Source organism: Brassica napus, chromosome A7 (assembly GCF_020379485.1).
Source record: "Brassica napus cultivar Da-Ae chromosome A7, Da-Ae, whole genome shotgun sequence".
Taxonomy (NCBI): Eukaryota; Viridiplantae; Streptophyta; class Magnoliopsida; order Brassicales; family Brassicaceae; genus Brassica; species Brassica napus.
Window position 1 is genome coordinate 3,633,764 of NC_063440.1, and position 15,162 is coordinate 3,648,925.

Genomic DNA, 15,162 nt, shown 5'->3' on the forward strand with positions numbered 1-15,162 from the left:
AATATATATGGCTAGTAACATGTATCTCTAACTCCTATTACGAACAACCAAGTCTATTTAACGCTGGTAGACATGCTTCGTGGAACTAGTAGGTTCGAATTTGACCCGTCGGATACTTCCGAGTTATCAATAAAAAAGTGCAGAAACTTGCCCTTTGATCATTGTGTAGGACTTTGAGCTCGCACGGGAATATGACTTTTAGACGATTTTTTTGGATATCATCTTATATCACATTTTATTCTACCTATAAATTAGATCATTGTTGGGTTGTAACGTGGTTTTTGTTGTTCTTTAGTTATTTGACTGTGTATAACCAAAATTTAATAGATATATAAAGGCAGTGACTTTTACAAATACTTTCTAAAAAGCTTATTAATGGTTCTGAGATTCATGGATCTTTAAACAATTCTGAATTAGATTAAATGATTTATACATATATTTTCATCAATTTAAAACTATAATGACTCTAATTGGTGACCATGTCGAAAGAAAAAATTATGTTAAATTATTTGTTCTTCAAAATTTATACCAGTTAAGTTAAATTTTTAGTCAAATTATTAAGAAGTAGATCTCACTTTTTTTCTCTAAATTCCTTTTTTTTTTTTTTTGAAACACAAACTTCCATTAACTTCAAATTCAAGGACTACATAGCCATGAGGGAATTAAACATCCTCTTGAAAACAATTTGTAAACTACAATAGCCAAAAGAAACAAGCATGATAAATCTTCATATGAAGTTGACAGCAGATTCAACACCAGGTTTGAATGCGTCGATAAAGCTTCCACGACAAAGTCGGACAGCTGAGAGATAGTCACAAGTGACGTTGAGAGACAGTCTTCACCAACAAGAAAAACCGGAGTAATCTCGATTGCACCTTCAGGCCCCGTACAGACCGCTCCACAAGGTAACAAACCGGTGAATAAACTGAAACTAAAACTCGAAAAAGAATCCGAGAAATTTTCTCCATTCATAGAAAGGAGACATGGTATTGAAGTACTCTCCACAATAGATGAGGAAGTGAAAGTTGTGCGCCGACAACATGACCTTACTAGCTTTTGATGGCTCATAGCTGGACGCCGGAGTGGATTCCCACCTACATCGGACACCAGATTCACAAACAAATCACTCAAAGCTGAACGCCGGAGTGGATTCCCACCTACATCGGACGCCAGATTTATAAACCCATAGTTCAAAGATGGATGCCGGAGTGGATTCCCACCTACATCGGACACCAAATTTACAACTTGTTGTGAGGGAAAGTATGTTTGCGGTGGTTGATGGCATGGATCTTCAAGATATCGTTTTAAGCCGAGCTTAAACCTGTGGAGGGTGGGGGAGGCGAGACATGGATGATGGAAAGGATGGAACAGGGAAGAGAGATGGCGCTAGACCCGGCTCTGGTGAGCCTCAAACCATCAGACGAGACAACAAAAACATCAAGAGTCCTCGGCTTGATTATAGTTGAAACGAAGAGGTTGACAACGTCACACGAAAGAGCCCACCTAGAGAGCTTTTTTTTATAAATTTTAAAGGTAAATTTGAAAAGTGTAAAGTTGAAAAGTGGTATTAGGAAAGTGGTATTAGTGGCAATTCCCCAATAAATTTCATTAAATTGAAAAGGACAATTATATCTTTAGAACTAACTAATATAAACTTAAGGTTTAAATTTGAGAGGATAAAGTTTGGAGGTTTATGATTAAAATATATATATATATAATATATATATATATAGTAAGATTTAAAATAATAAAAAAAAAATTCAAAAAGAATTTCGAATGTCAAAAAAGAAATTCAAAAATTGAAAATGTCAAAAAAATGGAAAATGTCGAAAAAATTCAAATTGAATAAAGTTTATTTTTAAAAATAAAAATACTTTATTTTATTTTAATTTAAATTTTATATTTATATATCTATAAAATATGAGTATAATTATTATCTATCTCTTTTTCTAATTAACATAATTTATTATTTAATGAAAGAGGTTTTAATCATTTATTTTCTTCTTTGGTTTTTGGTCAAAAAAGCATTTTTTGAAAGAAAAAAAAACGATGGGAGATTTGCCCAGAACTTAAAAGCCTTGTGCTAGAAACCGATGTATATAAGAGTATGATTAACCCCGGTCTCTTATTTGAGGTTCTTAACTCATGATTTGACATTTTGTTTTTACATTTTTTGGCTAACAGACGTCTCTTATATCTCTTATTTAAGAAACAGTTCTTAGCTTTTCTTAATTAAAAACTAGGAACCATCTCTTAGCCAAAGCTAAAAATACTTGTTAAGAAACCGGGATTAATCATGACCTAAAAAGTTTTAATTTTCTCTTGTCTACTTAAAGCGTCTTGCTAAAAACTGATGCATGTTTTAGTAAAACAAATACGGATGCATGTAATTCTAGTATGATGGATGTTCTTGGATCTCAATTTCTTTTTGGTACGATGGATAATGGATCTAAATAATTTTAACCTGCAAGGAGGAGATTTATGGCAAATAACATGTTCTTAATAAATTTAGACTTGTTTGGCTTGATAAAAAGTGCACCACACATGGATAGTCTAGTGGTAGGCGAATTCTAGTAAAACGACACTAAATATATATGGCTAGTAACATGTATCTCTAACTCCTATTACGAACAACCAAGTCTATTTAACGCTGGTAGACATGCTTCGTGGAACTAGTAGGTTCGAATTTGACCCGTCGGATACTTCCGAGTTATCAATAAAAAAGTGCAGAAACTTGCCCTTTGATCATTGTGTAGGACTTTGAGCTCGCACGGGAATATGACTTTTAGACGATTTTTTTGGATATCATCTTATATCACATTTTATTCTACCTATAAATTAGATCATTGTTGGGTTGTAACGTGGTTTTTGTTGTTCTTTAGTTATTTGACTGTGTATAACCAAAATTTAATAGATATATAAAGGCAGTGACTTTTACAAATACTTTCTAAAAAGCTTATTAATGGTTCTGAGATTCATGGATCTTTAAACAATTCTGAATTAGATTAAATGATTTATACATATATTTTCATCAATTTAAAACTATAATGACTCTAATTGGTGACCATGTCGAAAGAAAAAATTATGTTAAATTATTTGTTCTTCAAAATTTATACCAGTTAAGTTAAATTTTTAGTCAAATTATTAAGAAGTAGATCTCACTTTTTTTCTCTAAATTCCTTTTTTTTTTTTTTTGAAACACAAACTTCCATTAACTTCAAATTCAAGGACTACATAGCCATGAGGGAATTAAACATCCTCTTGAAAACAATTTGTAAACTACAATAGCCAAAAGAAACAAGCATGATAAATCTTCATATGAAGTTGACAGCAGATTCAACACCAGGTTTGAATGCGTCGATAAAGCTTCCACGACAAAGTCGGACAGCTGAGAGATAGTCACAAGTGACGTTGAGAGACAGTCTTCACCAACAAGAAAAACCGGAGTAATCTCGATTGCACCTTCAGGCCCCGTACAGACCGCTCCACAAGGTAACAAACCGGTGAATAAACTGAAACTAAAACTCGAAAAAGAATCCGAGAAATTTTCTCCATTCATAGAAAGGAGACATGGTATTGAAGTACTCTCCACAATAGATGAGGAAGTGAAAGTTGTGCGCCGACAACATGACCTTACTAGCTTTTGATGGCTCATAGCTGGACGCCGGAGTGGATTCCCACCTACATCGGACACCAGATTCACAAACAAATCACTCAAAGCTGAACGCCGGAGTGGATTCCCACCTACATCGGACGCCAGATTTATAAACCCATAGTTCAAAGATGGATGCCGGAGTGGATTCCCACCTACATCGGACACCAAATTTACAACTTGTTGTGAGGGAAAGTATGTTTGCGGTGGTTGATGGCATGGATCTTCAAGATATCGTTTTAAGCCGAGCTTAAACCTGTGGAGGGTGGGGGAGGCGAGACATGGATGATGGAAAGGATGGAACAGGGAAGAGAGATGGCGCTAGACCCGGCTCTGGTGAGCCTCAAACCATCAGACGAGACAACAAAAACATCAAGAGTCCTCGGCTTGATTATAGTTGAAACGAAGAGGTTGACAACGTCACACGAAAGAGCCCACCTAGAGAGCTTTTTTTTATAAATTTTAAAGGTAAATTTGAAAAGTGTAAAGTTGAAAAGTGGTATTAGGAAAGTGGTATTAGTGGCAATTCCCCAATAAATTTCATTAAATTGAAAAGGACAATTATATCTTTAGAACTAACTAATATAAACTTAAGGTTTAAATTTGAGAGGATAAAGTTTGGAGGTTTATGATTAAAATATATATATATATATAATATATATATATATAGTAAGATTTAAAATAATAAAAAAAAAATTCAAAAAGAATTTCGAATGTCAAAAAAGAAATTCAAAAATTGAAAATGTCAAAAAAATGGAAAATGTCGAAAAAATTCAAATTGAATAAAGTTTATTTTTAAAAATAAAAATACTTTATTTTATTTTAATTTAAATTTTATATTTATATATCTATAAAATATGAGTATAATTATTATCTATCTCTTTTTCTAATTAACATAATTTATTATTTAATGAAAGAGGTTTTAATCATTTATTTTCTTCTTTGGTTTTTGGTCAAAAAAGCATTTTTTGAAAGAAAAAAAAACGATGGGAGATTTGCCCAGAACTTAAAAGCCTTGTGCTAGAAACCGATGTATATAAGAGTATGATTAACCCCGGTCTCTTATTTGAGGTTCTTAACTCATGATTTGACATTTTGTTTTTACATTTTTTGGCTAACAGACGTCTCTTATATCTCTTATTTAAGAAACAGTTCTTAGCTTTTCTTAATTAAAAACTAGGAACCATCTCTTAGCCAAAGCTAAAAATACTTGTTAAGAAACCGGGATTAATCATGACCTAAAAAGTTTTAATTTTCTCTTGTCTACTTAAAGCGTCTTGCTAAAAACTGATGCATGTTTTAGTAAAACAAATACGGATGCATGTAATTCTAGTATGATGGATGTTCTTGGATCTCAATTTCTTTTTGGTACGATGGATAATGGATCTAAATAATTTTAACCTGCAAGGAGGAGATTTATGGCAAATAACATGTTCTTAATAAATTTAGACTTGTTTGGCTTGATAAAAAGTGCACCACACATGGATAGTCTAGTGGTAGGCGAAAAAAAGTTTCCGTCTGCAATTTTGATGAGGAACAAAATGAACAAAAAATCATATCTTTTTATTTTTTCAATTTAAATTTTATTTTTTATTTTGTTCAATTTTGCATTCATCTAGTGATTCACCATCGAAGCCTAATATATAAATACATGTTCAAAAATGTAAAGACAGCGAAGAATGTTTCGTCCTGTCCTGTTATGCAAATAACAGAGCATGGGTAAAAACCATTTATTAAAAAGATATTTTGAAAGTTAAAAACCTAAAAATGTGAGTAATGTGCTATCGACCAAGAGCTCAATCACATATTGCACCTGGCCGGGCAAGGAAGAGCAGATCTTGGGAACACTCAACATTAAACCCATTACGACATACAGCTCAGTATAACTATCCAAGTTGAGCAGGTAGGTTAAAAATAGTGATTGATTGAGCAAGAAGGTAACATAGATCATTTTGTTCAATTGCATAGGCAGGCGAAAGGAAACAATAAAAAATATAATGACTTGATATGGTTCACAGTTTTTACTAAATTTTAGACAATTTGCATAATGATTTTTTAATGTGGGTTCATGGTAAGCCAGACTGGATTTGCATTTGGATCTGTTCAACCTTATAGTCTAATCCAGTTCTTATAGAAATTGGTACGATGACTTTTTATCCTCTTTATTGTTGCATTTCACTTTTAGTCAAGAAAACTATTATATACATTTTTAACATTTCACCAAAAAAACTATATAATTACCAAACTATCATCATTAGAATGCAAATTAAGCCTTTAAAATAAAATTTACATAAAGCCTTTAATATAATTATGATGTATGGGACCATTGTTTACAATTACCAAACTATATCATATTTTTTTATTGATTAGAAGATTTTGAAATTATGAACTTGTAAATGTTCTAAACCGAGATATAGACTGTACGTATAACTTATATTTATAAGAATATATATTATTTCAATACGACTAGAACATGTAATTTTCAACGATCCCATTAGGTAACCAAAGATCCTCACAAACTATCATCATTAGACTTTATATCACACAAAATTTGTTGTTCAACCTCAGGGCATGAGGTTTTTTTTTTGGCAACAAACGGCTATTTTATTACTCAAACTTGAGGTGGTCTGGTTATAGAATAATCAACAAAACAAAGTTCTCTATGGAAATACATCGCAGTCCTCTAGCTAAAGAGTCGGAAGTCTGATTTTGCGCTCGTGGAATATGAGTGATCTTGAAATCTGGGAAACATATCTTCAGAGACTCTATCCTCTCTAATTCCGTTGCAAAGCTTTAATAGAAAAATAGCTCCAGTATAAAGATCTTCATTAGTACGTAAACCGATTGTATACCACCACTGATAAACACCGGAATAAGCTATATACACCGGGCCAAAAACACCTCCTCGAGTAAATGCTTCCACAGCCGGTTGACCAAAATGAGGATCCCAAATAGCATGAGCAATCGGTCTTACGCGCCTCGCTATGAGAATCTAGCTTCGCTAACGCTCAGAAAAGTCTTGAACCTTCGCGCTGACTGTTCGCTTTCTCAGTAGCAAAAGCGCTTCTCCTTACAATCTATTCATGGTGATCAGCTCTTTACAATCTGTTCCAAAGCTCTGCCATGTCGAATGTTGGAGTATATTCTACATCGCCTATCACAGTGCTTCTACTTATGAATGCAAGGCATGAGGTTAAATGCGTACTAAGTATATTTTTTTATTTTTTTTTGTTAGCAAAATAAACAGAATCATGTAGACTATGTAAACCAAACTAGTAGCTCCGCATCCATATGGACAACAACATACGATTGCTTTCTTGCACTACGTGCAAGGCTGTCCGTCCTTAAATTTGGTGTCTGTAGTACATGAATGAGCTCCGGCTCTGTTGGTCTTTTCTTTTATATTTTTTACATTATAAAAGTATATATGTAATTCTAGCACTGGCTCTGTTGGACTTTTCTTTTTTTTGGTAGGTTTATTATTTTGGAGGTATAGTTCATCTTACCTCCCAATGACTTGAACTGTTCAGTATAAGTAATTTTTCAGAATTTATATGTTAATCTATAGAAACAATTCATGTGGTATACGAAAACAGAAATAAATTTTAAAAGTAATATTTTTAAAATATAATATTAAAATATGTATATACATATATATATATATATATCAATTTGTTTTCTGAACGAAATTATTATGTGATTTCTTTTGAACACTTTCATGTATTTTACAGTAATTTTCTCCCCTCTGACAACGTATTATAAATACTGGAGGTAGTAAAATATGTATGAATTCTAAATAAAGCAATAAGAGAAAGAGAAAAAATCCAAGACTTTATGTTAAGTTTCTTGTATTGTATTTTTTATGTACTAGCATATGTTTATATAACTCTCTTGATTATAACTATTTTTTTAACTGGGTCTTGATTATAGTTATTTACAACTGAAAAATATGAAGACGAATCACACAACTTCAAAATCCAAAGAAATGTGTTATAATGATGAAGATAACTCCTTTGGAGAGGCCAATGTAGTTTCATGAAATGGCATATGATGGATAATCATCCCATTTCATATCAATATTTACATTTAATTCTTACGTTTATTTTTAGTTCCACATCGAATTCTAATATTAGAAACCAGAAAACAAAGTCAAAGAGGAAAACCACAACACAAAGCAAATTAAACCCACATACAAAAACAATTCGGAAACTGAGGTGAAATAAAAGACGTGATTAATTACAACGTAGTATACAAGATAACTTGGATAAGTAGCTTTGTGGTTTGTGTTAAAGCTGCTGCAACACCACCGACCAGGTTTAGGTCCGTATAATACATCTTGGGAAAAAAAATACATCTTGGATAAATCCTTTATCAAAAAAAAAACATCTTGGAAAATAAGTAATTTACATTAATTTGCTATTTACAAAAATATTACAGAGAACTACAATCTCAGGGAAGATAGCCAATCATGTAAGCGGAAGGCTGAAAGGAGATTGAGTGATAATAGGGGCCATGGCGGAGGAGAGCCGGCGGAGCCTGAGGAGCTTGGCTAAAGAAGTCTCTCGCGGCTTCAGCTACCACCACCATGCAATCCATTGTTCTCTTCACAATTTCTATACAAAGCTCTATTCTCTTTATCAGCATTGATCCTCTCTCTTCTCTCTCTTTCTCTAGACCTTCAAATTCTTACTCCTCTTTGCCTTCGTCTTTATATCTCAACACATGCATGCCATGTGAAGTATATGCGTGTGTATAAACACAAAATTGTTGTTTAACTACTTAAAATAACACTATTACTTAAATAATCAAAGAAACGATGGCGTCCTGCGCGTTTTTTGTTTTTTAGAGAAAATTGTAAAGCATTGACTTTGTTAAAGAACTAAATTATTGAATTGGTTTAGTTTTTCCAAAACAATTTAGTTATCCAATTGATATTTTCAAAAGATATTTTCCTAGAAATAAAAACTAGTTTTGAGTCTATTTCATTTTCATATACCAAATTTATTCAAACTTTTATTGGTAAACTAAAAGAATCATAAGCTTATATAAGTGCGTGGGAGTAATTTATGGGTATTTACATAGAACAAACTTTATGTTATATGGATCATGTGACTGAGCTCGCTCAAACACTGAAGTGATGATCGAGCATGAATGAGATAAATTGCTTACAAAAAAAAAAAGTATTTTTGTTTGATCTATTAAACTCAAATCAGTACAGACACATAACTGACCAAAGAAAAAGGAAACAAAAGAAAGTTTTTTTAATTGAAGGTATCTCTTTGGTTCGAAAAAGTATCAAAAAGATTAGTATTTGGGTGATGAAAGAAATGAAGGGGTACTTTGAGAATGGGAAAATATTTGTCAGTGTACGAGGTGTTAATACGAGGATGACTTGTATTTTTTACAGTATGCGTGTACAAGCAAGTGGAAAGCATGAGGTTTATTGGAGGTGCTATCCTTGACCCCCAAATTACATGGACCGTCTTCAAGTTGTGCTTATTAGTGTGGACACAAATCCAATATCCGAGTTTTTAGAAATATTTGGAATATGATTCCTTTTATTTAAATAATTAGCTATGTGTGTGTATGATATCTTTTTAAAAAATATTAGTATTAGAAATTTGTTTCGTTTTCACAGATATTAAATATTATTATTTGCTTTGATTCGTAGAGTTACGGATATCCAAAATTTTCGGTTCGAATCAAAACAAATAATAAACCGAATCAAATTTTACAGATATTTTAGTGCTTCCATTGTAAATTTTGTTTATTAATATGAAGTGTGAAATTTGTATCCCAAAAGCGCTTAAATACCCGTACATGCCCTCGTAAGTTGGTCGCTACATCCGCTCTTATATGTGGCTCCCATCTAATCTAACGATCTATTTGCTATTTTTTTCTACACGCAAGTGGTATCGTGTATCACTTGTGATAGGTAACTAATCCTCCCATTACTCTAGCTCAAACATGATTAACTGTAAGTTCTCGATGAACAAGTAATAAAAAACAATGATAATTTGGTGACATAGAAAACCAACTCAATTCTTTTAAACCTTTTCACATGCACCAATATACATCAAAAATTTTCCATTCACAGAGTGCAACATCCTTGTTGCGTACCAAGAGATTCACCTCCGATGAAAAGAGCTCATTTAACTCCACATTCATCTAGGTTTGGCTCTGATATCATTTGTAACGAAGAGAACTCATTTAACTGCATGTGGGCTACACCATGTTTAACAGTCGGTTTGCTTTTTTTTTTTTTGGCTCAAAACACTTGTTTACTAAACATGCACTCACCACATGATCTTTTTCTTTGTTTTGTTCTCACTCATATGGTACCATAAATCACTTTTCGATAGGTCACCCATCTTTCAATTATTTTAGCTCAAGCGTGCTTAACTTTAGAGTTCTGTTGGACATAATTATAAGTGCAGTTTAGCGACATAAGAAGCAAAAGAAACTCTTTTTAACCTCTTCTACATACACCAACTATATAACATATATCAGGATGGTACCAAAGTATGCAAATAGTTTAGATTCTTTTCGAATGAAAAAAATCCATCTGAAGTTTATGGGAGAGACGGCTCTGTTCTTAAAGGAAGGTACCTTAGTGGCAAATAAGTCAACTACGGGCTTATGAATGTGTTTTTGTGTTGATAAACCCGCTAAAATCTTGATGGATGCATGTCTCCATAGGGAATATAGCCTCTTTGAGTCTGCCATCGTAATACTGCAAATCACTTTTTGCTAGGTATCCATCTTTCAATTATTTCAGTCCAGGTTTACTTAGTTGTAGAGTTATATTTGGAAATAAATATAAGTGCACTTTAGCGACATAAGAAGCTAAAACAACTCTTTTAAACCTCTTACATGCACCACTAAATAAGAATCCAAATCTTTTTGAATCTTTTCAAAGGAACGAGATCGATCAGCCTTACCAAGTACGGCAAATAGGCCAAGGACTACCTTGCTTGGACCGGACATGGCTGTGGTCAATGAAACCGTTTGGAGACATATCCCAATAGGATTGTCTATCAACCGTTTAGTCCAACTGACCCATCTCGAGGCTAACTGGACCATACACACATCCGGCCTATAGCCATGGATTGCAGTTTGTTTTGAACTGGCCTATGCCATGGTTCGCAACACCATACTCCAACCATCACACCTATTCGACATATACAGAAGAAAGGAGAAGAAGAAGTAATGAAGAATAGAGGGAGAAATGGCCTTAGACTTGATCGGACCAACCGATGGTCTTAGGCGATGGTTTGCTGGTTACTCCACTAACTTTGGACGTGTGCTCTGGTGTGTTACAGCCCTTCTCCAAGCCTTTCTCCTCGCCTCTAGTATCCATTTCCAATCGGACTTCCTTCCCACAAACGATCTCTCTCGTCAAAAAAAAATAACCACCACAAATGGCCTTCCTTTGGCCGACCAAACCTTCTCTCTTTCCTTTCTCTCTCTCGGACTTTGAGTATTTTTTCCTAAGGAATTGATGCCCATTTTCAACCAGAAGGCCTTTTATTTATAGAAGAGAGGTTCGCCAACCGCCTAGGCCGAACGGGTATAACTTTTTGGGTGAATGGGTGCAGCATGTTCCATTGACATCCCATCGCCTATAACCGCCCCATAGCAGGCCTAACTTGGGCTTAGACCCTTTACACAAGCCCGTGGACTGATCCAAGGACCCCTTGGCCCATTGCCACCTTGGGTCAACCAGAAAGCTAGACCGCGGCCGGACCTGGTCCAACTGCCTAAGACCCGAACACTTCGTCCAACTGAGTTGAGCTGACTCTCAGCTGACCCAGCAGAGTGAGCTAGTCCATCCAGCTGATCGAGCTGAACCAATTTTCTTGAGCTCAAGACCGAGCTTCACCTAGCTGGTCAAGCATTCCATTCGCATCCCCCAGCTCCTGTACCACTCATCCAGCTCCTTATCCTTATTTCCTTCCTTATTTGGCTAAGTCTCAGCCTTCTGATGCACTTAACCATTTTATTAGGCCATGGAATGTTTGCCTTTATATCATACACCGGATGGTACGTTCCCTCGAACCATGGCCCATCCCAACGATTCTATCTAAGATCGGAGACATGACAAGTATCTTGCATTTGCAATGGATTTGTCCTCAAATCCAAACCAAGTGCTTCATCCATCACAAACTGCTCAAACCACTTTGGAAATTCGGCCTTCATCCTTACAACATTTTCCCAATTTGTTTTTTCTTGTCCATTACAATTTCAAATGACCTTAACCATTTGTATTGTTTTCTTCCTTGTTGTTTTTTCCATCCTATCTATGATTCGAACCGACCTTATCTCTAAGGTCAAATTTGTACCCAGGATCAGAAGGTGTTAGTATCTTTGTAGACAGTACGGAGCAGCAAACAAGAAAGACAATAGAGACTGAAATAGAGATTTTATTAATCGTTTGAGTTAGAACTACAACGTTTGGTGTATAAACCCTAGTTCTACCTGCCTAGCTCTAATCTCTTAGTCTCTGAATATCGATCCTTTGTTCTAGGGTTTGGGATCCCCCTTTATAACTTAGTCGTAGTTGGTCGTTATGTTAAACTAACATATTCTGAAATATGTAAGAATCTCCTTTAGGAAAAAACTTTCATTTTACCTGGAGTCCGGGATGGAAGCAAGGACTTGAGTCCTAATTTCTCCAGGCAGGAATTTGAAGGTCGGCGTTCTGTTTGGAAGCTGGAGTAATCTCTTCCTGGATTATTTTTCCTCAACATCTGATGTGATCTATGATGTATGATGCAGGTTATGGCGATAAGACGGTGTAGGATGAACTCCAGGCATCTGAAAACATCCCTCATATTGTGGTAAACTCAGATAACAACCTCCCAAACTATCTGCCAACTTAAGTATTGCTTAAATATCTTCCTTAGAATCATTAAAAATCCTCCCATCCATAGCATGTGCATTGCCTTCTTCATCTATGTAAACACCATAATCATCTGGTGACACTCTACGGATCTTCCTTCTAGGTGGATTGGCGGCTTCAACCAAGAAAATATCTTGAAATTCAGGACTCGCAGGGGTGACGACCGCTGCTGCAGGTGGGTGTCTACTGATACGTCGTTGTCATCTTCACGCTCTGCACCATAATCAGAATAACATACTGGCAGAAATCATGGATCACCTCTTATCTCAATGTAGGGCATCTGCCCCTTGACAACTCTTAACTGGATCATAGAAAATGTTCTTGTCTATGAGTGTCAGTGTTGGGGTCGAAAACGGTTATGACGAAGTTGATATCCAAACCTCTGCAAAAACAAGTGTGAGTGTCTTTCTACGACAATTATGCTTGGTAAAAAGAATGTCATGACACATGATATCGAGATAAAACCTTGTTCAAGTCTCGGTTGGATCAAACACAAGCTGTCCCAAGGTAACGGAAACGTATCTAAACCAGCCACGGATAGGTTCGAGTGTGACGATCGGAACACGGACAAGCCAAGCTCCATCACTACGCAACGACCGAATATGCACACTGCCTGGTCGCTACGTAGCGACCAAGCTCGGTTGCTACATAGCAACCGAGCGCATGTCCCGCTCAGTCGCTACGTAGTGACCGAGCTTTTCTGAAACGTCGAATACGACACGAATCCATGCATTCTTGTCTACTCTTTGATGCTATCTCCAGAAGACCGTAGCAAACCCATTTCATGTTTCTCGATATTTCAAGTCATCAATCGAACTTTACGATAAAAATCGCGGAAAGTTTGTTTTTATCGAAAAAACCCGTAATAAATGCCTCGAGCCAAAAGACGGCCCAAAGGGACCTAAGACATGACTCGAAACCCACTTTACGATTTCTTAACCAACAGCCCGTAAACCGTAGGACGGTTTATGTTTGGTTCGCAAGGAAAGATAAATGTCAAGTTTCCGCGGATAAATATGAAATTTTGAAGATAATTACGAAGATCGGGAAAAATGGAATATCTCCATTTTTAGGCTATGACGGCTTAAGGGCAGAAGGGGAAAAGCGTAAACCGGCCTAGGAGCGAGTATATAAGGAGTCCTAGGCGAGAGGCATGGGGGAGAACTTTTTACACATCAAACTTAGCACTTAGAGCGATTTTAGGCAATTTTCCGTTTTTGTTATTCGAGCTGCGACTCAATCAGGTTTTTGCCGTCTTAGGGTTTTTATAACTAGGAATCTTGCCGACAGCTCTCGTAGTCCAGGCACTTACCTTGTTGTAAACGCTCAAACGCAGATTCAGAATAAGAACTATCTTGCTCTCTTTTTCGATTTCTTATTTTATTACTGTTCTCGTTTCGTGTTCTGATTGCTTGGCGTGTGGTATTAGCAGATATCAGAGACCTCTGGGAAACTAAGGTTCTCATACTTTTCTAATTTAAACGGAAATCGACAGTGCGAATTTTGATTCCCACAGTCAGACACATCTTATTTGTGTGTATGTTACAAACAGCTCCTACATTAGCCATGAAAGCTCTCCCACGTAGTAGAGAAGAAAGTCCACTTAAACTAGGGCGTTGCCGACTTGTACCTGGAGGTTTTTGACAATTCCTCCTGAATCCACCTTAGAGCATTCCACAAAGGTGAATGAATCACCGTAAAATTCTTGTCTCCAGACTCAGCTGATCTGCCATCACTCTAGGCATACTGACTAAAGAACATGTATTACATAGTATGGCTGGCTATATAAGATGATTCTTAAAACTGTAAATACCACTTTCCTAAACAAGTTATAATCCATGTATACATGAAGCAATTTGTAACACCAGTTTCTCACAAAAAAACCAGAGGACGAAGTTAGGGACACCACAAGACAAGCCAATGTGTCCCGCTAATGGTCCCAAGAATCTCAAACGTGTTTTTTTCTATTTAAATCCACCAACCCAATCATATCCACCACTTCTACTTACAGTCATGCATGTTGAGAAAAGATCAATATATAGGAAGAGAAAGACATGAGAAGTTGAGTATGATAAAGAGGCCGTAGTAATACTAGTTATCCGAGTAACTTACAAAGGGTAAACCAAAGTTACCCTAGTATTACTAGTATACTAGTTATACTAGTTACCCGGGTAACTTTGGAAGAAGAAGAAAAACTCTATTCTCTTAGCTAAGGCATCAGTCTGTTGCAAGGGAAGAGGAGGCACGTGTGACAGGCTGGAGAAGAGCTGGATAAAGCAAAAAGAGCTTTATGCACAAGGAAGAAGCTCATTGGATGGTTTGAATTAAAGCAAACCTTATCTCTTGTAATAGTGCCACTTTATGAAACCCTCATCTTAATGTTGCCTTCTCATATATATTGTAAACTCTAATCAGATTAATAATAAAGAAGTATGAGATTATCTCTCTAGACTCTCTCTCTTGTTCATGATGATTCTTAAATATTCTTAAACATGATTACTACCTAATCTCTCTACAAATCTCCTATTAACCTTCTCTAATATACCTTTAATCTCTCAATACCTACTCTATTCTCTAAAATCATATGGTATCAGAGCCAGGTTAGCTT

At 35.6% G+C, this 15,162-nt stretch overlaps 1 protein-coding gene across 1 annotated transcript; it reads right to left on the minus strand.

Annotated features, from left to right (window-relative positions):
* Positions 1 to 4,479: 4,479 nt before the first annotated feature.
* Positions 4,480 to 12,181, minus strand: LOC106410135. Its single transcript, XM_048737250.1, has one exon. The coding sequence runs from the start codon at positions 8,294 to 8,296 to the stop codon at positions 8,102 to 8,104; it is 195 nt and encodes a 64-aa protein (XP_048593207.1). The 5' UTR covers positions 8,297 to 12,181; the 3' UTR covers positions 4,480 to 8,101.
* Positions 12,182 to 15,162: the final 2,981 nt, after the last annotated feature.